Raw genomic sequence first — 27,165 nt, 5'->3', positions numbered from 1 at the left:
ATCATTAAGTACCTAGTAATCATTGTTTTATTTTTGTTTCAGGTAAATCCCGTAAAAAGCAGTTTTCATACAGAAATTGTTGTAGGTCGCATTGCAATGCCGGACGAGGTAATCCTTATAATCCTAAAGCTGTTGTCGTCCTAAAGCTCTAGCTGCAGACATTTCGTAAGTAGTTGTATACTTGTAATTGTTGTTTAACCACTCACATGATTGATATTTTTCAGTGACCTCTATTATTATAATAAAATAAGGGTGACAGCTGGTAGCTACAGTTACCAAAAGCATGTGAGTGGTTAAAAGGCAACTTATTACTAAAAGGTATATTTTAGAACTCTTTATACGATATTACTCCTAAAAATGTTAAAGTTTTACTGTCTATAGAAGATGCAGCCTAGAGAAGGTAAACACAACATCAGATACAGACCAGGATGTCTAGTCAAGGAACTGTGACGTCACTCTATTAATTTCTAACAGCATCTATGACGTCATCCACTTAATCATCAGTTTCTAAAGTATCTCAAAGGAAGTTTGCCAATATAACTTATTCAACTGAACTACCTTCTAAAAACGGTTTGTTGTAAATAAAGCCGCCGTCTCTTTCCGGTTTTATTGACGGAAGTAGGACAGACATTGCTGGGAATATTTGCTAGGTTAAATCGTTTCTACATGTTCATTAAGAAATGCCGCAGGCAAGTTATGATTTAAGGTTGCCTAATAGTCAAATTTTACACTAGCGTAGACATAAAAAAATACACGTATTGAGATGTTTTAGAACCTAACGATCAATAACTATTGCACAAATGTGTCATCTAGATAGCTAACTGCCAACACCATACCAGTAGAATTATCTGCATCGGCATTAAAACGCAAAATTTGGCAGCTCTGACCAACTGACAGGCCGATATCGTCCGGCGGACTGGTAATCAGTGGGCCCCTTTAGGCCCGGCTTTTTGCCCTAAACACGACACTGTAATCGTAATTATATTACGTTCACTGAAATTTCATTCTGTTTACATTTATGACTTCCGGAAGATAGAGCGGTTCAACGGTTTCTTGATTCTCATGTTCCACTTAAGGTGACACTCTGGTGACAAGAGACATTCCGCCAAAACTAAAAATGCTCGTCAAAATAGTATTTTCTCAAATTGTTTGCAGGAAAATGCACGGCAATGACCCTAGCGCGGTGACCGGCACCGGCTGCTGGGCCAATCAATCGGCCAGTCGGTTTATTAGCGATTTCCGAACCAAGATTTCAATCAATTTACCATCGTTTAGCCAATTCCACGCCAGCTCTTAACGAGCTTCAACTGAACGGCCAGTCGAGCAAACTATGTAGGCATACATAAGTATGTGTTGCGATTTCGTCTTCTGTTTTTTTTTTGTTGGATTCCTGATATCATCCAGATTTTAGTTCTTTGATAGGATTAGGATTAGGAATGTTGTGATTGTTGGACTTTTATTTGGTGTAGGTTTACCTTCCATTTATTGATTGAATTAGATATTAGAATAAATAAACAGGAATATAATTTAACTGGGTAGCCTAACCTAATGTGAGATAATAGGGTAAGCAGACGTCCTGAATTTTTTTGGAACGTACCGATTTTCAGCTGCTGAATTTGGCCATGTCTGAACATTGTCCTGAATTTGGTCCTTAATTACCAAAACCTAATAAATCATTGTTTTCAATATAGTCTTGGTAAATATATGTTTATGCATATGTATATGTATACATATGCATGTTTATTTTATTGAACTGCGTCTCTTGAATGAGATATAAATAAGCTAAACATCATTGTTGTCATAGATAGACGAATCTTGAAACGCAATACATATGTTTCAAGGTAGGTACGTTGAAAGATGAGACAAAAAACAACCTTGACTTAAGATAAGAAATTCGCTGCGTTGTTACTATTTAATAAATTGAGCAAATAATTGCAGTTCTTAATAATAAGTTGAGTCATCAAGTATTAGTAGGTATGCGCGGTGGGTTGCTTGCCTTATCCATTCAAGCCTTCACCACACCGACACTGTCCGACACACAACACACACACAGCTGAGCGCAAGCCAGTTTGACAGTTCTCGCCACACTCAGTTGGCCGGTGCACGGCGTCGCGGCACTATCGTCCGCCATTTTGTATTTACAAAATTCGGAGTTAAATAAACCGTACGTGTTACCAACAAGTGTTGTGTGTGCTAACGCTCTCTCGGAGGTTCGAAACATAAATTCAAAATTGGAAATTCGATCCAAGGACCCACTTTGTGATTTTGGTATTTTCAAACGGTTGTTTTTAAGGTTATAAACGTATTCGCGCTCTTGCCCGGTGTTTTTTTTTCTAACTCACCGATGGCGTGAGTCTGTATGATGTAATGCAATAATTATTGTTATTTATATTTCTCGTGAGTATTTAACATATGTGCATTAGAGTTTCCATCTCATTAAAAAAACCTAAACGCAGGTAAAAATGGCCCTAAAAATGAAAATAGTATAACAACATACATTCCAACCGGCTTTTGACGTTTTAAATAGGTGCTAATACTCAAATTTAAAAATAATTCAGCAACACAGACTTGATTGATTGTTCATAAAACTTCGTAGTTTGGGAAACTAGTTATCTGCACATCTACGATCGTATCTTTTTAAAATAGTCGGGAAATGGGTTACGGTTAACGTTCAGGAATTGGGTTACTTCGTCGGCCAAAAGATTTCAACGCACGCCGTTATCAAATATACATGATTTTATACAATATAAATAATGCCACAAAAGAATTTTGTTTGACGTTTGTCATTATTTTTGTTCATAAAATTAACGTTTATTTTCAAAATATGAGATTTAAATTTTGTGTCTGTTCATTAGCCGTCCTATTAGCGTGACTAATGAATGACATCCTATTAGAAAGTTATTAATAAGTCATTAGTTAAATCTTGATGCAAGGTCACTGTCATCAATTATATCATTATTAAATTTACCGCTACTGATGAGGAAACAATCCTTAATGTTATATTCGTATAAAATGTATTATTCAACTTCCGTTTTATTTATAAAATGAATATAGGTAATAACTTCTGAACATAAATTAATAAACAACAAAAACTACAAACATCAATTCATCATTACAGAAAACGAAAAAAATATTATTCTGTATATTGCGAAATACCTCCAGGTATTGTAAACCATAGACTAAATACTTCCCAATAAATACAAAGCGGGGAATCCCCTGAAAGTCTAACGCTTAACCTTTAAAGATTGTCCTGATGGCTTATTTCCTTACAAAAACTATAAAGTTCTCAACTTAAAAACTCGTATCATTTTATGTTTGACTCATTGATAACGTCATTCGTAACATGTATATTGATTATAAAGAAGCAACTTTATTACATTAACCGTAGGTTCATATTTTAAACTCCTGGTTTAGATATGTGACTTGCCGCTAAACCTTTGAGCAAACATTTTCATCAGCTCGAGGTAAACATTGTGTTTTTGTTGTCATTGGATTTTACTTAACGTTTCTTAGCTCAGTCCATGTCTGTGCTTCCTGCCTCTTATTTGAATTAGAACTATAGTCAATTCAGTAAAAAATACAAGAGCAGATGAAGTATAGTTATTGTAAAATTCTTCCTTTACTTTTTTGGATTAACGCACTACTTCAAACCTATAAATATATAACATATATATATGTAGATATTTTAATCGCAATCAGGTTTTCTCAATTGATAAGTTTAATCATCTTAATAGTCTTACCAACGGGTAAGTATAAAGACTCAGTTAAAAAGATTAATGATGATGTCGACTACTCAGATGTGTTTACAAACTGAAGACAATTGAATACCAAAGTTCTGAAAGGACATCGAGAGATAATGGCAATTATCTGTGAATGTACGCTGATAACAGCTACAACATGCACAAGCCAAAACGATAATCCTACTACGTAATCGCAATGATCAGATAATGTGATAAAGAAGGTCGTCGATTCGATTATTTTTGGAACTCCTCAAGATTAAGACAGAAACAAAAATTCCGACTTAAAATACGAGTAATGCATCAAACAAGCATCTCTTAATTTGTGTCTGGTGGTTTGGTCTCAGTCTGAAATATAGGATTGGGTTTATGTAGGTATTTTATATCCAAATGGCATTAGACTTCCGATGTAGTTGCTAAATCGGACGAATCCGATATTGTCATCGTGATAAACACAAAAAATGCTGATTGTCTAAATTAAAATATTATCAATCAATATCCGACATTTTTGAGAGAATTATTTAGTCACATCACTACACTGCGATTTCCACGTATGCATATTTTGCAAGCAGGCACATAAGCTGAAAATACAATATTAAGACGTATATTACATTGAATTCTCCTTATCTGGCATTTAATTCCGACCTCAACACCGACCTTCAGCCAGATTTCGCAACGAAAAAGGAAATCCAGTGCATTTCGAATGCACCATTGTGTCCGAAAATGACGCAATTGTTTTATCTGAAGTTGTTACCGTTTTGATTGTTGTTATTATGCTGTCTATCTTAGATAAGATGGATAAACACTTAAGCTAGTGCTTGGCCTTCTAAGTTAGGTCAACGTTTAGTTGAGACCTAGTTGTGGTTTTGTTAGAAGCAAAAAATTGTTTCAACCTGCTTTTTCTCTTAGTAATTGAAGGCCTGTATTGCATAGAATAGGAGCATAATGCCGGAAGTCTGGGTTGGAAGGTCAGATGGCAGTCGCTTTCGTAAAAGCTAGTGCCTACGTCAAATTATGGGATTAGTTGTCAAGCTGACCCCAGGCTCCCATGAGCCGTGGCAAAAATGCCGGGATAACGCAAGGAAGAAGAAAGGAGCATGATGCCGGATAAATAGAATTTTTCATTTTATGAAAATCATCAAGTTCAATTAATCTTTGGTACGTGGGCTACATTCCAAAGTTTGTCATCTATAGCTCATTCAACTATTGATTGCTCTCTACGATCTACGTCACTCTTGATAATGTGCCAAAATACAAAAAAAAATTCGTATCCGCCTGAGCGTTTACGCTATTTGATGCAAAATTAATGACTCGTGTCATGTTCGTGAATGTTTAACATATTGATGGAGAAAAGTATCTCTCTTCACGCGGTATTTGCAGAATTAGTGGAGACATAAGTCGCCCTAGCCCTAGGTATTAGTATGTACATTCGCCAGAAAATATATTAGAGCGCCAAAGGTACTCTAAAATATCTGAAGAGAACTTTAACGTCTTGGCAATAGAGGCTTTGTTCAGATATTTGTGACTGTGAACTATTATCTAATGGTTACTTTTATATTGGCTTTTAATCTTGTTTTTCTTATAATCGTTTACAATACTTAAGCGATTATATATGCGGCCAATCAATTCAATGGCGAATCGGCTGAGAAATGTGTTTTTAGAGTTATAATAACATATTAATATTCATGAACAATCGACCTTGTAAGTATTTTTATAATTCTTCCTCGATGTCCGATTCCGATCTCTATGATTGATTCATCGATCATATCATAAAAAGGCTAACTAGATACCTCTATGACAAGACTGTATTGATATTGAAAGATATTACGTTCACTCATTTTCCTATAAACTTCTGTTCTGCCTCATTCCAATCCATGTTGGCATCAAACTTTAAAATTATCAATGGTTAACAAATGCGAAAACACGTAGTAATTTATAAAATGCAACACTGATTGAGTATAAAATCTAACCACGTTCGGTCAAAAATAGTAGACTTTGTAAATCAGCAAGTTCTATAATAACACTTTCAATGTGTTTGGGTGAGCGTTGTTCATAACTATTCCAAATTTCAAATCGATAGCTCAAGTAGTTCTCGAGATACTTAGCAATCTGACAGACAGGCGGACGGACGGACGGACAGAGTCGCACCATAAGGGTTCCTTTTGTACCTTTTTGGTACGGAACCCTAACAAGCACTGGAGATAAGCACTGAAGACTGTAATAGTATAGTAGACCTATTCGCAGACTAAACAATGATACTTTTGCCTAAGTTGATTTTGCATTTTAAACATTATGCATTAAACAAATAAGATCACAACAACATGCAAATAAGATTGAAAAAAAATATCGCCTTAGATAATAGAAATATGATCGCTCTACTAAAATTTGTTTCTTTTGATATTGATTTGCAATCTGTACGACAGTTAATGACTGGAAACAAAAAACTGTCTTGTAAAAAGTTAATTAGAAGGTTATTGAGGGCGCCATCGGTGTACCGATCAGGTATCGAGACCGGCGAGCAAAAACCTCAGGTCTTTTACTTCACATCTGATACGTATTTAATGTGACACGTGTAACATTCTATTTATATGTAACTCGTGACACTTTTGTTCATAGACTAATTAACCAATTCTAGTGCAATTGACACTTTATTAAGTAGCCATAAAGAATACAGGACCTAATTGCCGCATCATATTTATTTTCGTAATTGTTCTAAATTCCAAACTAGTCGAATCCGAATTAAGGCTTTTAATATCGGTAGACGGGTTATAATAATGAAATCATGGAATCCGTTGGTTCATCTCTCCTTAGGTCTGCATGTGATACAAGTCCGTATATCTTTGCATATATTTAATTTGAATTAAACGCAATATTCCAACAAGTTACAAGCGATAGGAACGGAAACCGTAATTACATTGGCTAAACATCACAACTAATTCATATTTCAAATCTTTATCATTCTAAATCTTGCTGTTTACTTAACTATGTGCGTCCAAATACTATCCAAGGTAAGAAGATATACTTACGTTAGTTACATACCTGTTCATTATTGAATCAGTAATTCAATACATTTGGGAGTAGAGATGCATGGAAACCTACACCACACCGCGTTGATCATGCCGCATCGAATCTCGGATACTAGTTTCGTACGTGAAATGTACTTAGCGGTACCGTTAGAACCGGTCGGATGGCCCGCGTTCCGATCATTGTTCCCCATGTTTTGCTCGTTCCTCAATGGGCCAGTGTTGTGATTTTTATCTCCACTGTGTGCTTATCGGACACTTTTCTTATTGTGCGAAATTGCTGCGTTACTGTAAATATGATGATTATTCTGATTATTGCGTTCGTAACAATTAGCCTTTGTAGCAGCATGTATTGCATTCTGTGCTTATTATGGCTCTTCCTTTTATTTTTTAAAGTCAAAGTGTAAACGTTCAATCTGAATATTTTAACACCCTTGTAGATTAGACAGAAATACTAAGCATAATATACTCGTAGTCGTATTCTTAAATTATCGGTACCCAAAATGTACATCTTAAGATTCTTAAGTATAATTCTTGATTCATTGTATTAGTCGAAGTCATTATGACTAATACAGTTTTAATTAAAAAAGTTTCTGCTGCAGTTATTAACTTAAAAAATTGCATTTATAAATAAGTTAATATAATAGCGTTAAATTTATTTGCAAATATGAGATCATCCATATTATTCCCAATAGAAATACACAGTACGAATCAACAAGAGTCTTCGTTTGTAACAAATGTTTTGTTTCTTTGTGGCGTGTTATTGAGAAACGGTATTATTATGGTAATTATTTTATTGTCTTTAAGAGGTTTTCGAGAATGTTTGCCAGTGATTCAGCTGGATCGCAGTCAACGTGGTCTTGACATAAATAAGTATTACGGTAAACTAAATGTTCTGGTACATTTCTTTATGTTTGTTACTTAATATTATATGGATTATACTTGAGTAAAAACTATCATTGGGTTCATTTCGAATTTTCAATTCTATCCCTTCACATATTACTTACATATCTCAAGAGAAATACTTTCAAACACGTTTACGTGTTTAGAACCAGCTCACTAAGTACCGACCAAGAAATACTTGCGATCGGCCGAGGAACGTAAAACCATTCAGCGAGAAAATGGCCAACTGCATATTAGAGATTTCACGGCAATAACTAGTAACGGTGATCCCGGTCAATGGTCAAATGAATTGGATTATTTTTAAACTGTATTCTTCACAATGGCAGATCCGGCTCGAGATATTAAGCTTCCCACGGCAATGGGGTTTAAGTATTATCATCAAATTTGGTCTCATGCGCTGGCTGGCTGAGCTCTTTAACGGAATGAGGGAAATGTTTGTGATTCTTACATTTAAAAAGTCGTTTTCAAATTGTTTTAAACACAATAATTCCGGGGAAGTTGTATACGCCTACTTCGTTCACGTAGGTATGTTTTCTTTATATTCACAAAATAGGAAATAATACAATAAATCCTGAAGATAAATTGTGATGTGTTACACTCTTGAGGGGGATCGGTTATAATTATAACAAACGATTTTTATAAACGAAAATCGTAAATCTTGTAGCAATATCTGTGAAGTATAGTTGAATGAAAGAAAGTGATTTAAACAATATCTATAGAAACAAATGATCATATTACTGTTTATCTCTTAATTAAGCATTTCAGCTGAAATTTGTTATAAAAATCCCTTTAACGCAACATTGTTACACCGAATTTGCTACACAATTTACGATGTCTGATTATAAATACGGTTATTTTGGCTCATCGATTTCTTTTACTACTTATATTTTAACAGTAGGTATAACGTTCAACTGTTAGCCACTGTCCAAACAAGCAAATAGTATTTGTGTACCCTGAATAGACTTCTGTGGACATATCTGTTTGCAGTCGGTCAGTTTTACCCGCGAGACATGTTTTAAATACATCCGCGTATTTACTTGTTGCCGTTATTTTGCAATGCCTGATGTTGACGATGGCCTGAGTTATGGCTGACGATGTTAGCTTTTCATTCCATTAATCTATATCATATTTCATAAGAAATTTGCTTTATGATTACTATGTTTAGATAAAAGTTCTAACATTTCTTACTATGAAGAAAGAACGGCTAAAGAATACGAGATAGCGTCTTTAATTTTAACAAAATATGTATAACTAGAAATCTATGCATGCAAGCTATCATGGGAAATACTGTTGGGTATAGCATCGTCTTTTGTTTCATCGAACACAATTTTTCAATTAGGAGCAATTCGTGTGACATGTTACGGCCTAATTGAGTACAATGATAACATTAACGAAGAAAAACCTCATTCATTCGAACACTACTGTACTCCCAACGCGATAAGGCTTAGAATTGACGGAAGTTAGTTTCGAAACGGAACTGATAATATTGTTAGGAAGGTGTGTTTTTTAACCATCTTTAGTAAAAAACCGCCGATCACCACATAGGTTGAAAACAATTGAATGAAACTAATGCAATTAGGCAATGATTATACACGCTTGAAAAGAGGATGTCTCGATTGAAACCTTCGCAAGGAAACGCTACGTCTGGCAGTGATGCCATTCATTAATTAAACTCTCGTTTCCTAGGATAGCGGTGTCATATAGCGGCCGTCTCCATACAACATACTACTCTTTCCACATACTTTGTATGGAGTCGGCACCCCTATCCTAGGAAAACAGACCTTTACAAATTTAAGATAAATAATTTTCGCTGATTCCTCCCAAATGTACAATACGATACACTAGGTCTAGGACATTTTATCAGGACAGTTATCAGAAATTTCAGTAATTATTAGGCTTAAATGGTGAACGATACATATTTATAATAAACTTATGACTTAAGCTTTAAGCAATATTTACTCAGTTCATCTTTTCAAATACGTCATATTACTACATACAAATCCTTACTTTTTGCTTTAATTCTAACTTCATAAAATTAAATTGTTCCTCATAAACTTTTTGCCGTCAAGTCCCATCAATCATCTTGTTCTCGTCTGTGGCCAGATTACCCTGTAATGACAGCATTAGCTGCAATATTTAATCATGGCTGGTATCATTTGGAGTTTCGAAACCGTGTCACATGCTCTTGGCTCGGTTTGGAAACTGGACAATGCAGTGAAAATGCCTTGTGTGACCTTACCTGACGAGGTGGCTATGCGAGCGGTTACATTCGCTGAGCGGATTGATCGTATTTTTACTTGAACTGAAATTACGTATTTACACAATTTTATAGATTTAACAAATTGAACTATTAACTCATGTTGAGGGCGGAAATCGAATAAAAGTTATACTAAAACTATGTTTTCTTATGGGATAAATAGCTGTTGCCCGCAACTTTGTCTGCGTGGGATGATGAAGATGATTAATAAAAATTATCCTATGTCCTTTCTCGGGCCTCAAACTATCTCCATACCAAATTCATTTAAATATGTTTAACGGTTTAAGCGTGAAGAAGTAACAGACAGACAGAGATTACATCCGTCACTAAATATAATCAAATTACGATGTTGTTATTCTATAAATAACACAATCTCAAGTGATTGCTGTGGCCCCACTATGTACACAATCAGGTTATAGCCCAAAAAAGTGTTGGCAACTTGGCACCCATTGTCCCCGCTGGCACTGGGGCGCCGGCACCCGTCAGATTCCCACGGCGGTGCGCAAGGTCACCGCCTAGGATGAGTTATTTGTCTGTGCGTTTGGGGACTGTGGCACAATCGGCTTTGGCGATTCCGGACCCGAAAAGCGGGTTTTACTTGTTATTCGTGCCCGCCTGAGATTAATATGCGTACTTGGTAGATCCGATTAGTAAATTATTATTAAATTTGATGTTTTCCGAATTTTTAAAACTGTCAGATCTGCATATTTAACAATTATTATTTATTTATCGACCCTGATTTAACCTAAAAGTATTTTTCCTTGGCTTGGCAAGATGAATTTATTGAAACAATATATTTATAATGTTAAATAATATCTCAATGTCAAAACGAAAGAAATCTAGTTTATTGACTAACTTTTGGCGTCTTAATTAACTCGTCTGTTGTTTTGCTAGGTATTAGGTAATTCTAGGAAAACTCAGTCATCTTGAACCAGAGATAATCAAACTTTATAATTGGTAACAGTAGATGATGAAGGATTGCAATTAAAACCATGACGCGTCCATTTTTAGCCATCGATGTCAAGGCCGTACTCGTAAATAACAAAGTAATAATTTTCACTTAATCAACCCAACTCTGACAGTGGATGTACGAGTATGTACGAATTTATTTTGATGTTATAATTTTCTCTTTCGGAAATCGGCCGTGAAGCAAGATATTATTGTGCCAAATAAAGGGATAATTCCGGCCGCTATTGCGCTTAATTTCGATAAATGCACCGCTCTTAGCATTCCGGATTTTGAGAAATATTTACAACGTTATAGTAATTGGCAATGACGGATCAAGGATTGCTTTTTCACTTTGTTTTCAGTTGAGAGATGTGTTGTGAACACGAAATTATTGAATATTTCCATAGATATACGGTGGCAGTTTTACGGAATGAAGCATTTCTTAGGCATCTATGGAAACGTAGCCTTCTAATCATTTAAGCCTATTACTGATTTTACTTAATTGGCTATACTTTTGTTAGTCACTTCGACGAATAAGATTCTCGATTTAATTTCGGGTGTATCTTTGGTATTATGGTGCTGGCGTGCGATTTCGATTTGGTCAGTCGGATCCTCGGACCATATCCAAAGGTCTAACGTACGCGCAGGTAGATACCCCGTCAGACGGGTCGGTTATTTTTATCGCATTTATAACATATATTTGTAACATACCATTAGCTTCTAATATATCCGCAATTCTTGGAATGGATTTTAAAATTTTACGCCTTGGATAAGTTATGGATATATATAAGGGAAATGCGTATGATTTTATCATTATATGCTATGATTATATGCTTAGGTATTTATAAAAGAGTAGCCGCGTAACTTGATGAAGCAAAAACTTTAATAAAATAATTATACTTTATTCATAATCGTCATTTCTTATATTGCGTATAATCAAACAGTAATTATTCCTCATTCTTAAACGAGTTCGTCATCATCAGGTTTTGATCGAGGATCAAAATATAAAACGCTGATCAGAGCCGCGAATACCTACTCCTTAACAAGGTTTTTAAATACCGAAATCACCGTCGGGTTTTTATAATAGTCGTCATTAACTAACCTCCGAAAGAGCGTAAATAAAATGATAAGTGTATGAGGCAATCTGGACCTCGAAACTTGATATGGAAATTATCTCATTCCATTGTGTTTCCATTTCCGCAGGTGTTTCCACTGCTTCTCTATTTAACCAGATGCAAGAAGCCATGTGAAACCCCACGTGAATCATAGACAAACGAAAACGAACCGACATTCGATCTAAACGTAACCAAGCATTCCAAATTAACCAAAAGTTGCCATATTAACAAACTTTTAATCAATAAGTAACACAGTGACAGATAAATTAAGTGGAAAAAATTGTGTCAAGATCAAAAAGTGTGTGTCAAGGGATCTGTGCAACTTTCCTTTTGTGGAGTCGATGCCGTGATACTCTGGTGAATCATTACCAACCTTGGTCGCGAACGGGTTGCAGGATTTTGGCGGATCCTGTCTCATCGTTTCTGCGGATAAAAACGAAAGTGTATAGTGTTTAAAGTGACCGGCATGCGAGTGTTGATCTAACATGTCGACGCAAGCGTACTACAAGGAGCGGCTCGGGTTCGACCCGCAGGAGGTGGACGGAGTGACCGGGAACGGATTCTACGAGGGCCACCAGCCGAAGCGGCACCGCAGCGACAGGCGACAGGGCAACGACTCGCACGACCAGGTGTACGAGGAGAACTTGACCAAGTTCAAAGGTACCACATGTTGGGGGTTCTTTATACAGCAGGCAGGTTCGTGGTGGCGGTTATAGAGAATGCGCGTGTTGTGTTGTTTACAACGCTTGCGTTCTTTGCGTGCGTTGCTTTGCGGCGGTTTTGTAAACTTATAGGATAGTATAGTCACAGTCAGATATATCGGAGCCAAAGGCGCTCAAAAATATCTGTACACGCACCCTAAATGTCTTGATAACAGAAACTTTGTTCAGATATTTGTGAACACCTTGCCCGATCTGATATATTTGATGGTGACTGTATATTTAGCAACTAGGTATTTACTCATTGCACAACTCTTCATCATCTACTCATAACTGCCTTAAAAGAGAACGATGTACCTAATATTGGGTTCGTGACTGTCTGTCGTACCAGAAATTTCGTACGCCTCTGACTTTAATATTAGTCTTTTGGCGTAGTTATAATACAAAAACTAGCCAAATATTTGTACAATAGTTCGATTTTCATATCTATGTTGGACTAGCATAAGAAAACGGCACTGAATAGCAATATGTAACTGTATTTCAAAACAGTGAAAACTGTTTGTAAACTGCCGCAAAGTAAACCACATCAACAGTGAGAGCAGTGCGAGTGCGTGTGACTACTTGACAAGTTTCACTAACTCTTTGAACCAATGATAGGTCTCTCATTACATTTGCATATTTTGATAAAAACTAAACATTACCGACTCGACTCTCTTTAACTGCAATCTTTAGTGACAGATAAAAGCCGCGAAATAAACTAATTAGAGTAAAGATACCTCCATATTTTCAAATCAAGTCGCTAACACATTTACATATTTGACATTAATTGGTTGTTGCTTTTACGCGTGGCGATATATCTAAACGTCAGCATAGTAATCAACTTAAAATACAGTAAACGTATCGTGATTCAGAATACTGGTTTTACCTTCAAACTAAAAGTTGTGAGCCATTTTAAAAATCCAGTCATTAAAAAGTAAGACACATTAACATTGTCATTTATTTTTAATTGCCAGTTTTAAATGCTGGCAGTTTTTCGTAAATGGCTACAATGACAATAATTTAAAAGGATTTATCCAGTTGTTTCAGCCATGGATATTATTGAATATGTTATGATATTCTCTGCGACATTTAGTTTTGATAAAATTAAACACAACTAACCCCAAAATAAATGTGTAAGTGATACATATGTATGTATTATATGTATTGATTTGTGATGTGTTGTCAAACTTGTTTTGAGCGTGAAGTGTGTTGCTACTAGTTAACATCGAGCCTGTCTGTTTTACTTACTAACTAGCATTAATTAATGTGTAAGATAATAACATTATTTATAAACGTTTACCGCCACTTAAGTGGCCATTAATATACCCTGTTTCATTCTCATATGGATGAAATGGTTTGTTAAGTGTATCGTCGTTAAATTCGAAGTGTATGTAACGAAACAACATGCGGGGTATTAAGGAGATGTAGAATACAAGTTTTTTATCAAAATTTATGATATTCTTCGAGTTTTGTGTCTTACCCACGCAATGTGGAACGACTCCATACTCGTGGTTGGACATGAGAATTTTCTGTGATCCGATTTATAACTTTTATGATGTTGACAAAGAACCGTAAAATTTGGGAGGGTTAGCCCTAAACATATTCCCAAGATTTCATAGATTTTAGTTTTCGCCGAAAAACAGAAAATTCTTATGTTTATAACCACAAGTCCATGGCGTCGTTCCACACTCCACAGTGCTACGCTGCAGCGCTGTTGATTGTTTACTTTCATTTCTCTATAAATGTTTTTCTTGTGGTATTGAATAGGTATATTAAATTCCGCTAAAGTAAATTAACTTGCCTCAACAAGTCGGCTGTCATGTCTAATAGTAGATAAACAATAAATTTCAATTTCAAATTAACTGCAATGCAATGCAGCACTGAAACTGTCCCGACTGATCGAAGCCAATTAAATTCCTCGTAAAATACTAATTAAAGCCAATAACTATGAAAGCCGGTACCTGTGGCGGCATCTGTTGAATCAGCTAGAAGGTTAAAGGGTGACCAGTGAAGACCAGACGACATTGGAACGAATTTCTTAATAAGACCAATTTGGTGGCCAGCTCTCTACTGCACGGGTCTTAAGTGGTGACTTGCAGATATTCTTATTCAGATCAGGTCATAATTTAATAATCAATATTTTGATGTCCAGTCAGTGTCAATGATGATTTTAAATAACATGATATTAATTGTATGTAATATTTTGTAACGTGATCAAAAATGGATCACTTTCTTGCATTGGTTGGTTGACAGAAAATATTCGATGCTTCACACGATTTTTACCTTTTTATTGACGATGGTTTTAACAGTCTCAAACATAATGTAATCCTGGCGTATCTATTCGCGTTGTCGTAAAGTAACTAACGAATCAATTATAGTTCCAAGGATCGGACAAAGGTCGATGTTCTCTCAAATTTGTCGCCTATTTCGAAGCTCATAAACATCCGCCAACGCGGTTAAAATGGTTAAATACGTGTGTCTGCTCATAGTAACAAATCAACGATAATCTACCTAGATCTAGCAGACAGTGAAACAGACTGTTAAAGTAGTTGCGGAACTGACTACGCCATGTACGGAACAGCAGGAATCCGATAAACTCACAGATAGACTCCAGTTGGCAGTGGGTCAATGCGGACCGGTTACCAAGGTAATTAGGTAAACGAATAATACCTATAGGATATGTAGTTCCATTGAAAAGCCTTCATTATTTCTGTCAATTTAAGTGAATGAAGTTGTGCTGCTGATGTTTGTTTGAGCAGGTTGTATCCTCACGAGAAATTATATACATAGGTATATGAATGGCACTATAGAATCAGCAAATAGCGAGTATTGTAACAAATAGTTTGTATGCCACAAATAAATAAACATAGAAAATGAATTGTTTAATTGGAATATGGAGTCGTTTAAGTGATGTTAAATTAGTGCATATCAAAACAGTACAGATGACTAGTGCATAATTATTTTCTATTGTATTTCCACGGAAACGTACGAACGTGTTTTGCTACTTCAGTCTGTCTCTGTACAAAAAGTACTGAGGTTGACTGGAGTGGCATGACAAATACGAATGTTTCCGAGAAAATACGATGGAAAACAATTATGCACTACATCTGTAAGTGGTAAACTGAAGCGGGCTCGACTACGACTTGTGAACTATATATTCAATAAGTTAGTATATTACAACAGCACGCATACGGGCATAATAATCGTAAATCCTAGTTGCATCACTTGCTAAAGCCAATGCAGCAAATTAGCGAACAGTCGCTAACTGAGTGCGCCTGTGCTCGTCAGATGAGCATCTTATCAAGTGTAGAGTGCACTTGGGAAATCAAAGCACAGTCGTGGAATAGTCGAAACTAATCTAGGAACTAATTTATCATATGGACTCCTAGCCACTGGTCGTGGGGGAAGTTTGATTTTATAAGTTGTAGTTAAATCACGAACTCGTGATGAAACGAAGCCTTGTGTCAATTATTGACCGAAGCGAAGCGAAGGTCTACGTTTTGACTCGGGCATTTTGCTTTCGTATGTCCGGATGTTCTCCTCTACAGGTCGCAATTCTTAACCGATTCTCGTGAAATTTTGTGACCGAATTTTATGACTAAATAAAATTTTTTTGTCAATCCGGTTTTTGGAAATTTTTAAAAATGGCGGAGTCGTGATACCTGGCGCCTAAACAAATAGTCGTATCGATATCATAAGACTTTTTTCTTTTTGAAACATGTTTACAGAGTTAATAGCAAAAAATGCAGAAAAAAATTATCGCTGGTTTAGGCGGTATTTAGATATTTAATTTTAACTAATTTTAATTTGAGAAGGAGTAGCTAAATTTCGTCAACCCATCTAAGAACTATTTGGCTCAGTTTGTAAACGTTCGCTTTTTCTGTTTGCACAGAGGGTCTGGGTTCGATCCCCAGTAATTGTATGCTGGGATATTATAACTTTTTGTATTTTTTTACACATAAATTTCGTATTGTTTTTCTTTAATTTACTATACACCGTGTTTTTATTGAATTCCGTTAACTTCGGGGTATAGTTAAGTACGTTTATAAGAACTAAATGGCATAGTTAATTTTCAAAAAAAAATTTTTTTTTTGTTTTCTTTTTTGTTTTTTTTTTGTTTAAAAAGTAATTAAATGTAGCATATAGCGTTGTTGTAACACGGGCATTACATTTAACTCAACCAAACAATTGAAATCTGTGACATATCAATGTCATTTCGTACATCAATCGACCGAGATTGTACTTAAGTTTAGTAGCAAATGTATGAACTCATTCTAAACACTAATCAATATGTAAGCCGGCCCTAAGGCAAGTGTACACGCTTGTAGAGGCCTTATAGTAAAAAAATAAATTATGGATTATCTCCGAAATGGACTTAATTAGAACATCGGTGTCTTTGAGAAAGTTACTTGATTTAAGCTCAGGAATGCACCCTTGAAATTAACGCAAATCAAAAAAAACACGGTGTATTTAAAGCTCTTAGCACCATGTTATTTCAAGCTCTGCTCGCGAGGTCTACAGCTCACAGAGCCACTAGTTTAGTTACCTACTACACTTACTACATGTGTACAGCACCTGAGGACTGATAGCAGTTAAATAGTACCGAGGAAAGAGGAAAACCTTTCTGAATAATTACAATTGGATAATTTCGGTCAACAAGTAACTTCGCGAAAATGTCAATGTTGCTGATCGACCTTATTCCAAATTCTTGTTAAATTAGCTCCAATACCACCTCAAAAATAATCAGCCTTATAATTCAATTTGCTAACCAGTTTTGTAACACTTTTATCACGGAATTAAATAAGAATGCAAACGTAACCAAACCACGCGACCATTTGACACCGTTATACCTTCTGCCTTTTCGTTTGTCGAATTATAGCATTGTCCACGTTATCGTTGTTATATCATATCACAGAAATTATCATGTTTTTCAGCGGCCTTCATCTGTCCTTTAGCGATACGTCAAAAGTAGCAGTGGGACTCTAACTATGTTAACACAGTCACACAGTTTTGATTCAAGCTTCGTTCTTATCAGCGAATCAGATTCCAATAAGATTTAGTAACTTTTCAATTGTTTCCTGTACCACGCTTTTCACTTTTTTCAGATTTCGAAGAATTGTATGATACATAGGTACACTTCGATAATAAAAGCCCTCGTTTTTAAAGCCACATAAATTATAGTTGTACATTTGAGTTGGTAGACATAAGTTGTTCTAACAATCATTATAACTATCCGACAAATCATTAAGAAGAAAGTCAATCGATTAGAGTAAGTGTGCTATGTTATAATGAGGTTGCAATGATAATTGATCGATCATCACAGGTAGCTTTATAAACCGCCGATGCTGTTGAATTAACGTTCTTAACTCTTTGATCTAAGGTTCAGGTCATTATGGATAATAATCAGAATAAATAAGAAGGTCTGATTAAGTGCACGCGCGGGAATTCTTCCGTTATATCAATCGAAGTGTTTATGCTAGCTTTTTAGTTTGCTAGTCAATAAAACCCGTCTGCTAGGCGACTGTTGCTGTATGACTGCTAATATCTAATGGCTGAGATGCATGCAGTGAAGTTTTTAATTTAAAGAAAACAGAGCCGGAATAGTCATTTTGTACCTAACTTCCTGATGCATTTATTTATCAACCACTGACCAAAGTTAGCTCCAATTAGATTGTACATTCAGCAGCAGAAGTTGCTAAGCGGGCGAGGTGTTCAAAATAATCTTGACGCGACTTCATTGTTAAGAGAATTTTGAACACCTCGCGCGCTTAGTAACTTCTGCTGCTGACTGTACAGTTTGTGTCAGATAACATCTCCAAAATCAAACGGTGACAAATCAACTCCCGCAAACACTTGAAATAATTTCGCATCCCGTCAATCTTAATGATTCAACATCACATGTGTAATTGAGTTGTCAATCACGGCATCGGGTCCGCTAACTGATGATTCCATCTTGACTCGCCATTACACTTGATATGAGTAGGTCAGTCTGCAATTTTAATTAAGTAGTATGAAGAGCTGCAGATGTTAGTCAGCTCGGAAGTCCTAGTCGGTACCCGTACATTTCCATTGACATGCCAGGTTTAGGTATAATAACGTTAATCGGTAACAAGATGAGCTTGAGCAACCGGTTAAGGGAGTTTAGGAATATATAGCAGCAGTTGGCCCCACTAATGATTGATGTTTTAGTCGAGATAGACACCTTTTGCAAAAACATTTCATTTGTAATAATAGCCGATCGGACACTTTTTTGATGCATCAGGTATAAGATATGGATCCAAACTTACATTTAGCAACTATGCGAAGGAATAACGCAAAAATTATGTACCACTACCACCATATTACACACTGTCCTACTCATAACTATAAGGCCCACTTGCACCATCTCAATAACCCGGGGCTAAGCGGTCAAACTGTTAACCCAGTGACAAATTGTACTGGTAATCATGGTAACTCCAGGTCTAACCGGTTAACCCCAGGTTAGTGGAATGGTGCAAGTGAGCCTAAGTCTTTTGTAAGTACAATCAAACTAAAGTTAGTGATAAACACAATAAGTTTGATCGTCTGTGGTTTAAGCACTACGAGTATGCCATTCGAGAGCTGACGCTGGGCGCTACCAAAACAACAAGACAAATGACTGTAACTGAATAAGAATTTCATGTCAGATGTTACCTTCTCAGAACAAGACTTGCAGTAGTTAACAAGTGCAGTGCACTCACAATGCTCAATTGCAGTGATAACAACAGCCGCTCGTTAAGAATGCATTTCAGCGCACATCGCTTCAATTGTTAAGAAGTTTGCGGTGAAGGTTGTCCTAATTTGTTTAAGGTTAGGTCAAGTAACTTTATTCAAACGACTTTGAGAATTATCGTCAGAGGTTGCCGCGATACAATTTCAGTGCTATATTATAAATGAAAGGAAGATACACAAAACATTAAAGCCTATTAGAATCGGTTGAAGCAGAAAGTTTCTTAAGTGCTGGAAGGTTATCCTTACCAGGATAAAACATGGTAAAATGATTTTGTAAACATCACAGGGACAATTTCACCGGTCGCTCGGTCCTGTATAAGAACCTATTAAGTAACACCACTGTTGGCGCCAACATCTTTTTTTCTGTACTTAAATGAAGTTTTAAGTTTGTTCCTTGCCGTCTGTGAAGTATGCTGCACGCAAGTGTAGGTACGCAGCATATGTTTCCGCCGAGTAGCTTATAATTTCCGTCGTGTCGGCATTTCTCGAGATGATTGCTAATGAATGACTGCGATTTCCTCTAAATTGCACCTTCTACACCAACAATTTGTTAAATGTAACATCGCTGCTCGATATATATCCACGTTATCTCGTTTGTACAATATTACCTAGTTAGCTAATATTGGCAATGCCTAATCAATATGAACTTCGTTCGACTCATACAAGGATCTGTCTATATTCTTACATGTCTAGAGATTGCACTCCACTCCATACGTAACACGAGAAGCGAACATCTGCGAATGGTAATCAACTTGCTGATATGCTTAAGTGCTTATATTGGTACCTAACTGGGAACGTAAGTGTGTCAGACTTTCGTGTACTACACATACATATCTGTATATGTAGGTGGAGATATTTTGACGTCAAAATAAAGTCAATTATGCATACTTGACGCTCAAATGAATATACCATACAATAAATCTTATGGTGTCCCGAGTCTCTTTTATTTTGTTACAACAGTAGGACTCACTTAGCAAGCCGAGTATTTGCGCTACCTGCAGCACATATAAATCAATAAACAAATGATACCTAAGCTAACACTTCACAACAGATCTGCATAAACAGTAAAATGCATCACAACTAAGTAATACGGAATTCTTGCCCTAACCAGTCTAGTTGGAACCATCAATTCGAGATTGTGATCTGTATAGGCCATTACGTGGGAAGATCTGGCAGCGTTGGCCACACCTTACTTGGTCATCTAGCTCGTGGTGTGAGATATTTTAATTAGTACCACGGCTTACTTGATGTTGATTAAGACGTGTCTGAAACGGTTAGTGCACCATGAGATAGGACGAATAGCCCTGCATTCTTGGCATAGTAATCATAGACGTAATAACACTAGATGACTATAATAATTCAGTTTGGTGAATGCTCAGCCAATAAGGGCTTAAACAGATAAGGAGATAGATTCGAACCAAGTTCAAAGCCGAAATTACTTATATGAAAATTATGACGTTTATAATGAAGTCCCCACAAATCATAGTAAATTAAAGTCGGTGTAGAGCTATAGTTACCGTAGCTTAGATGGACTCTATTGATGTCGAGTTGAGGAAATGAGAGAAATGCTTTTTTTTTTCAATAAGCACCATGGTCATACCTAATTTACGTTCAAGGAAGTATTACAAAACATCCAGCCCTAATGCGTTATTGCAAATTCTCATAGCGAATGTTTGGCAAACAGTTCCTACTTCCGATCTAGAAATACGCGGTTCCCTGAAATAGCTGTGCCTATGTTTAGCCTAGCCGTCGATCCGTTCGTTCACCTGCTGTTATTGGATAACGCCTAAACTCTGGCTTAGGTGGGCTTATTGATTTTGTCGTGCTTATGTGTATGGTATCTTTGGACTATTTGATACGACTATTGCCCAAATTTTTTTATCAAAATTTTAAGGTAGACTATCATTAAGACCGGAGTGCGTTAATATTTAACTTACGTAAGTAAGTTCTATGTTACCAAGATAAAATATTTATGTTAATAACATATGTTGATTATATTGTACATCCTTTTTTTGAAAAGGGTTTTTATTATTGTTAGGGCGCACTTTTGAGACAAAGCGAAAATTTTCATTGGAAATTTCGCCGGTCGTAATTTCGGTTCGACGAAAGGGGGGCCAAAAACACCTTAGGGCGCGATCAATGTTAATACCATCGGCAGTCTAAATACTAAGCATCTATATCTGTATTTATCTTTTTTTTTTTTCTTTCCAGACGAGCGAGATGCCATACAGAAGAAGACGTTCACAAAATGGGTCAACAAACACCTTAAAAAGGTAAACATACTACTTTCATTTTATTAGTTTCTTAATATTATGTGTTCTTTTCGAAAGTTTTAAAATGTCTTATCATGGCTAAGGAAAATCTGTCTCAAGTTGATATCATACTCAGTGTTGAATAGAATAATGACAATGACCCGATCTGTCAACAATGTGAACATACACACGTGTGTCACCGTCATCGTGGTGGTCAATTGTATGAATCGACAGTTTCATTGGTTAGATCATCTGGGGATTTCATGATGTTTTTAATTATAGGTATTCAAGTCGCATTGAATTTTTGTTAATTTTTTACTCTAATAAAGTAAGCTTCGTCTTTAGCTAGTTGTAAATTCCAATAAATCATTTGTACGTCAACTAAATTTTAAGGTTATTGAAAACTAATAGTCCAACAAATAAAGCAATGAGGTAGCCTTAAACGTTACACTTCAATACGACTACTTATTAAACAAGTCGTGTATTACAAATTGACACCGGTGTCATGACATGTCAGATGACGATTGACGTAGAATCGTGACGCTGGGGAGTCAGCGCGGAATAGTAATGTATCATTACATAAATGCAAATATAAGGAAAACTATGGTAAAATAGACCTTGACTTAAATAATAAATTCCATTAAACTAGTTTTAATATTGTTGTTATTGACATCATCTTACCTTTTGCAACAGGAACTATAACTAACTAACCCTAACTTATCTAAGACGGTTGGGTGAGTACTTGCGCAGTTGTTTCTTAAGAACAGTCGCCATTCAGGTATATCGGAGTGGCCAAAGTGCGAAAAAATATCTTGATAAATTGATAATAGAGGCTTTGTTCAGTTTGTAGCTAACAGCTTGGTTGTTTCTTCAACGCTTTTAGCATTATGTACATGTACCTAGTATATTTCAACAGTAAGCACGAAACCTGGCTTTACTGATAGATCATGACTACACACGTCTTGATGACCTAACCTTTCTCTTTAAGTATGAGAACATACGCTTAATCAATCTAAGTGATGACTAACCGCTTTGCAACCAGTCGTGACATCCCTTTGTGTTCAATTTGCAGGCAGTCTTCCAATAACAAGGATCAAAGGACCAAGTACAGTCAGAGTAAATAAACCTGCATATACGATTCAGGCCACTGCCTTTCGTCTTAATTTGTTTTGTAAATTCTTCATTTAACATATTCGTTGATTATTTCATTTCATCTTCTCGAATGACATTTTGATTGTTTTGATTATTAATAAGTCTATTTCCTTATTGTATTGAGAGCCCTAAAATAACAGAAGACGCAAAAAAACCGCCTTCTTAGGCAATATTTATAATGTTATGACGGAAATTGTGACTTAATGGCACATACAATGTTCCATTAACTGTATAACAAATAGCTTGAAACTACTCGAAAATTACTTCCCCGAAATACGAATACGCAGCCGCGGCTTGTAGCTTGAGATCAAACATACCTACCTCAAACAAAGGCAGACTAAGCAAATACTCCTCTAAGGGGTCATTGCATTGCAGATTAATTTGTTTATTCGTTTGTTCTTCATTGCTTTGGTAACAGTAATCGCTCAGGAATTCCTTTTTGGTATTTTTCCTTGCACGTTCATTTTGAAGTTACAAATATGCCTAACGAGTTACAGGAAAATATCAACTCGACAAAACTTTAGGTAGGTACCTGGTAATGCTACTAAGTATTCACAAGTAGTACGGTTTATGGTCAATGTGTCAAATTTTCGATAATATGATGGCCGTAGAATATAAAGTAGAGTTTAATGGGCATTAGAAATCTAGCACCGAGTGCTGGCAAAAATATTAAGTACTTAGTCTTTAAATGTTTACTTATGCTTTCGTTGAATCTTGAAAAACTAATCATATTCAGATATGAAATATTGACTAAAGGCTGCAAACTAGACATACATAGCTACTTAAGTTATGTATGTACAATCTTTATCGTCGTTTTATTATATACCTACCTCACGAAAGAAACAAAGACGCGTTGAAACTTTTAAGGCTTCCTGTGAAAGAACATCAAACTCCACCAAAGACTGCCCCATTGAAGTAAATACTCACAACGACTCGTTACAGCAAACAGTACATACTAATGCTTATCGGACGTCTTTGCACTTTCACACAACGTCCGTCTGTCTGTCTGAGTCACCAATACTTTTGGCTCGTTGTTCTTTGTTGATTGATATTATGATTACAATCTTGTGCGAGTCCGCACATGAAATTACTTTGGCGGTTACCATATGTAATTTAGAGCTAATGACCTGGCTTGAACTGCTGAATGAATTCGCTTATTCTTATTGGGAGTAAGTATATCCGGGTATCGTTTCGATGATAGAAATAAACTAAATTAACTTCATACCTAACCTAATCTACACACATATTAGAAAATTGCCATTCTTTCTCGGGTTAGCTCCGTTCCGTCTAGTAAATTAGTTCCGGTTAGATACCCGTGGCTTAGCAAATCTTCCTAACAAGTTCAGTTGTTCTTATTTTTTGCCCATAAGAATGAATGCTGATTAGTAAATACATGATTACTTGCTTTGTTCCTTAACTTATTACCGCCACTCCTTTTCACACCGTTTAAGCAGCGGATCTTATGACTAAAAACTCATGATTTTCGGTCCCAAATACTAAGAGTGATTGCAATGCACCATTCACAAAAGATGAATGCGCCTGCAGCTGCCATCCCAAAAACTATAAATTTTCATTCAAGAAAATTTTAAGGAATTTCAATTATGTACGTTTTGATACAACTGATTCAACGTAACTTATGCGCATCCGTAAATCAATCCTGCTTGCACTCAAGCGGCATGTGTTGCAGATCCGAAGCAGACATTACCTTTCCTCCAAAAGTGGTGTAAGATTGTGTCGCTGCTTGCTCATGTGCGTATCGTGTTTAGAACATAAATTACCGTTTAGCAATCACTGTATAAAATATTAATAATCCGTAGTTCAATATTGACATAGTAGAGTGGGTCGACTGCTGGTTTAAGCAATAGCGATAACAAAGGATGTAGTGACGCATGCCGCGGGCGCGCTGGATGTTGTCGTTATCCGATTGACCCGCTGCTGACTCACAGGTGAAGTAATCTTAAGGGCGCTTTCAAAATAGGTACAACTAGCGACCCGCCCCGGCTTCGCACGGGTAGTTCAACCAATTTACACAAAACCTTAACAAACTATACACCTAAACCTTCCTCAAGAATCACTCTATTCAAAATCCGTTCAGTAGTTTTCGTGTTTATTGCGAACATACATACAGACAGACCCGGCAAGGGACTTTGTTTTATAATATGTATTGATAGCACCACGTAGCACACTCCCTATCTTTTCTAATGGCCTTTGGCCTGCCTCAAGACAGTCGCATTGGTACCGTACAGACAAAAGTATTCATGTCTGCGTATGTTACAATATTTGCCACCAAGAATATCTCTGTAAAAAACAATCTCTAATTGCGTTAGTAATAGTAGAACATTTGGAAACTGTAACTGTAAACTTACCTATTCCATTTCCATAATTTATTCTTTGATTGGTATACAAGGGCAAATGAAAACTTATGAACATTTTAGCACAAATCTTACGACACGAATAATATTTCCTTACAGTACAGGAAATTAATAAGATTAGCTTCATTTTATGGATTCTAAAATATGAGCTTTATCCCTGGTTTGGTTTTAAGTATCCAAGCACATTCCAACTTTATTACCTAACGGTGGGTGACTTAATTCGTTTAGCTCAAGATAAGGAATTTGCTTCGATATATTCCGAGAAAAACTTTTAATGTAACGACATTTACGCTAGGAGCTATTCACCAGAAATACAACACTAGCAATAGTACATTGTAGGAGAGGACGGAAAACCGCTAAAAGATGGACGAGTGCGTTTGAGGGCCGACACGTTAGTGGAGGCCCTCAAATAATACGAGTCCATCTTTAGCATTTCCGGCCGAGGCATTACATAGTGCTTTTCACGACTACTGCGAGGAAATAAGAAAACATTTGCATAACTATAAGTACTAGCCCGCGATTTCCCTGGTAGCAAATTACTAGCCACTGCCTGTTCTGTCTCTTGAATTTCGGTAGGGTCAGCGTAAGAATATCATTTTCTTCACTAGAAGAATTCATTTTTATAGCGAGCGTAGATACTTGTTTCTTGTATTTTTTAGTTAAACACAATTTACACTATCCATTTCAGCAAGTATTTTCAGATCCCGCCTTTTTTACTTTTTTTATCACTTTTAAGAGACGTTTTTCTGTTATTTGCTTCAAACCGACTCTAAACTTAGAAGCGTTTTTGCTAAAAAAAAACACAAATAGCTACAAAAGTAAAAAACGCCTTAAGCGTGAACGTGAACTGAATGGATAATTGTAAAAAAAAATAAACTGAATGGTTTTGACATTTCTTTTTTTTTAACAAGAAACTGGTCCTATAAATAACCTAAACGGAAAAAGTTGCGCCAAAAAAGACCTTTTATTGATTTTTATGTTTTAAATGATACTCATAGACTAGGAATCCTCTAGACGGAGTTTAGACCAATTATTTCATGAAACCGATGCTGTCAAAAATACGGGGGCGTGGGGGACGAGGTGAGCGAGGTCCCGTGCCGTGATTGGTCCGTTCAAAGACACGGACGTCACACAAAGACACTTTCGACTCGAAAATGGAGTAAAACTACCGTATTTGTGGCAGAAGGGGTAGAGCTACTATGCTCAGTCTGGAGGATGTCTTGTCTGTGATGATACTCATTGCTGTAGCGAACGTCACCAATGACAGATGATGATAACAATGAAACATTGTAGTAGTGGTGGTTCAGGTGCTACAGCTATTGCCTACTTTCCAGCTTGGTTTTAGACCATCTATTGCCACATTTCCGAACAGTGGCGTGAAAAGTAAATAGCTGGGTTATTCAGTTCCCAATTTGGGATGGATGAAAAATCACTGGGTCCTTAATCCTTCTTTGGAATTGATATTTCTGTACCTACATCTCCCTAATTTTGGCGATCGAGCTCCAGAGGATGTGTAAATGCCTCAATTGAAGAATAAAGAACATTGATTTTTAACTTTACTGTTGGTTGAAGCGTCTGCAACCGAATGACGGACCACCCTGCCACGGGAGTCCCTAACGTCTTAACGTTAACGTTCTATCATCCAACCCTTACGGTTGGTTTCCAGTCATCATTGTGGTATGAAGCCAACAGAATGACGGAATTATTTCCCAACCAGCCCACTCTCCAGAATACTCCGTCGTCATCAACAATGACCGATGACGCAAGGCTGTAGGTTGAAGTCAGATTTACGACTAAACCTTATGCGGAGTGGTCAATCCCGAACTGCCACCCACACAGCTAAGACACCCACGTCAAAATGACACCCTGTAGGTGAACTAAATGTCGATGAAGATGTTGTTATAAGTTCTGACTGTTCTGAGAAATATTGTATTTAAGCACACGTATGATTAGCGAGT

The 27,165-nt window shown here is 36.4% G+C and overlaps 1 protein-coding gene across 7 annotated transcripts in view; it reads left to right on the top strand.

The window, feature by feature from the left end:
- Window positions 1–27,165, top strand: part of LOC134800529 (dystonin) — a 288,922-nt gene that overhangs the window by 74,373 nt on the left and 187,384 nt on the right. For 2 of the 7 annotated variants that reach the window (XM_063772998.1, XM_063772997.1), the window contains exons 1-3: window positions 1,869–2,164; window positions 12,072–12,679; window positions 21,643–21,704. In XM_063772998.1, the coding sequence (XP_063629068.1) occupies window positions 12,469–12,679; window positions 21,643–21,704 (273 nt within the window). In that variant the 5' untranslated portion in view covers window positions 1,869–2,164; window positions 12,072–12,468. Of the gene's footprint in view, window positions 1–1,868; window positions 2,165–12,071; window positions 12,680–21,642; window positions 21,705–27,165 lie in introns of those variants that run through there. The other 5 variants (XM_063773003.1, XM_063773004.1, XM_063773000.1 and 2 more) reach the window with 3 other exon arrangements.

This window comes from Cydia splendana, chromosome 20 (genome assembly GCF_910591565.1).
Source record: "Cydia splendana chromosome 20, ilCydSple1.2, whole genome shotgun sequence".
Lineage (NCBI taxonomy): Eukaryota > Metazoa > Arthropoda > Insecta > Lepidoptera > Tortricidae > Cydia > Cydia splendana.
This window is presented reverse-complemented; position numbering and strand designations above follow the sequence as displayed.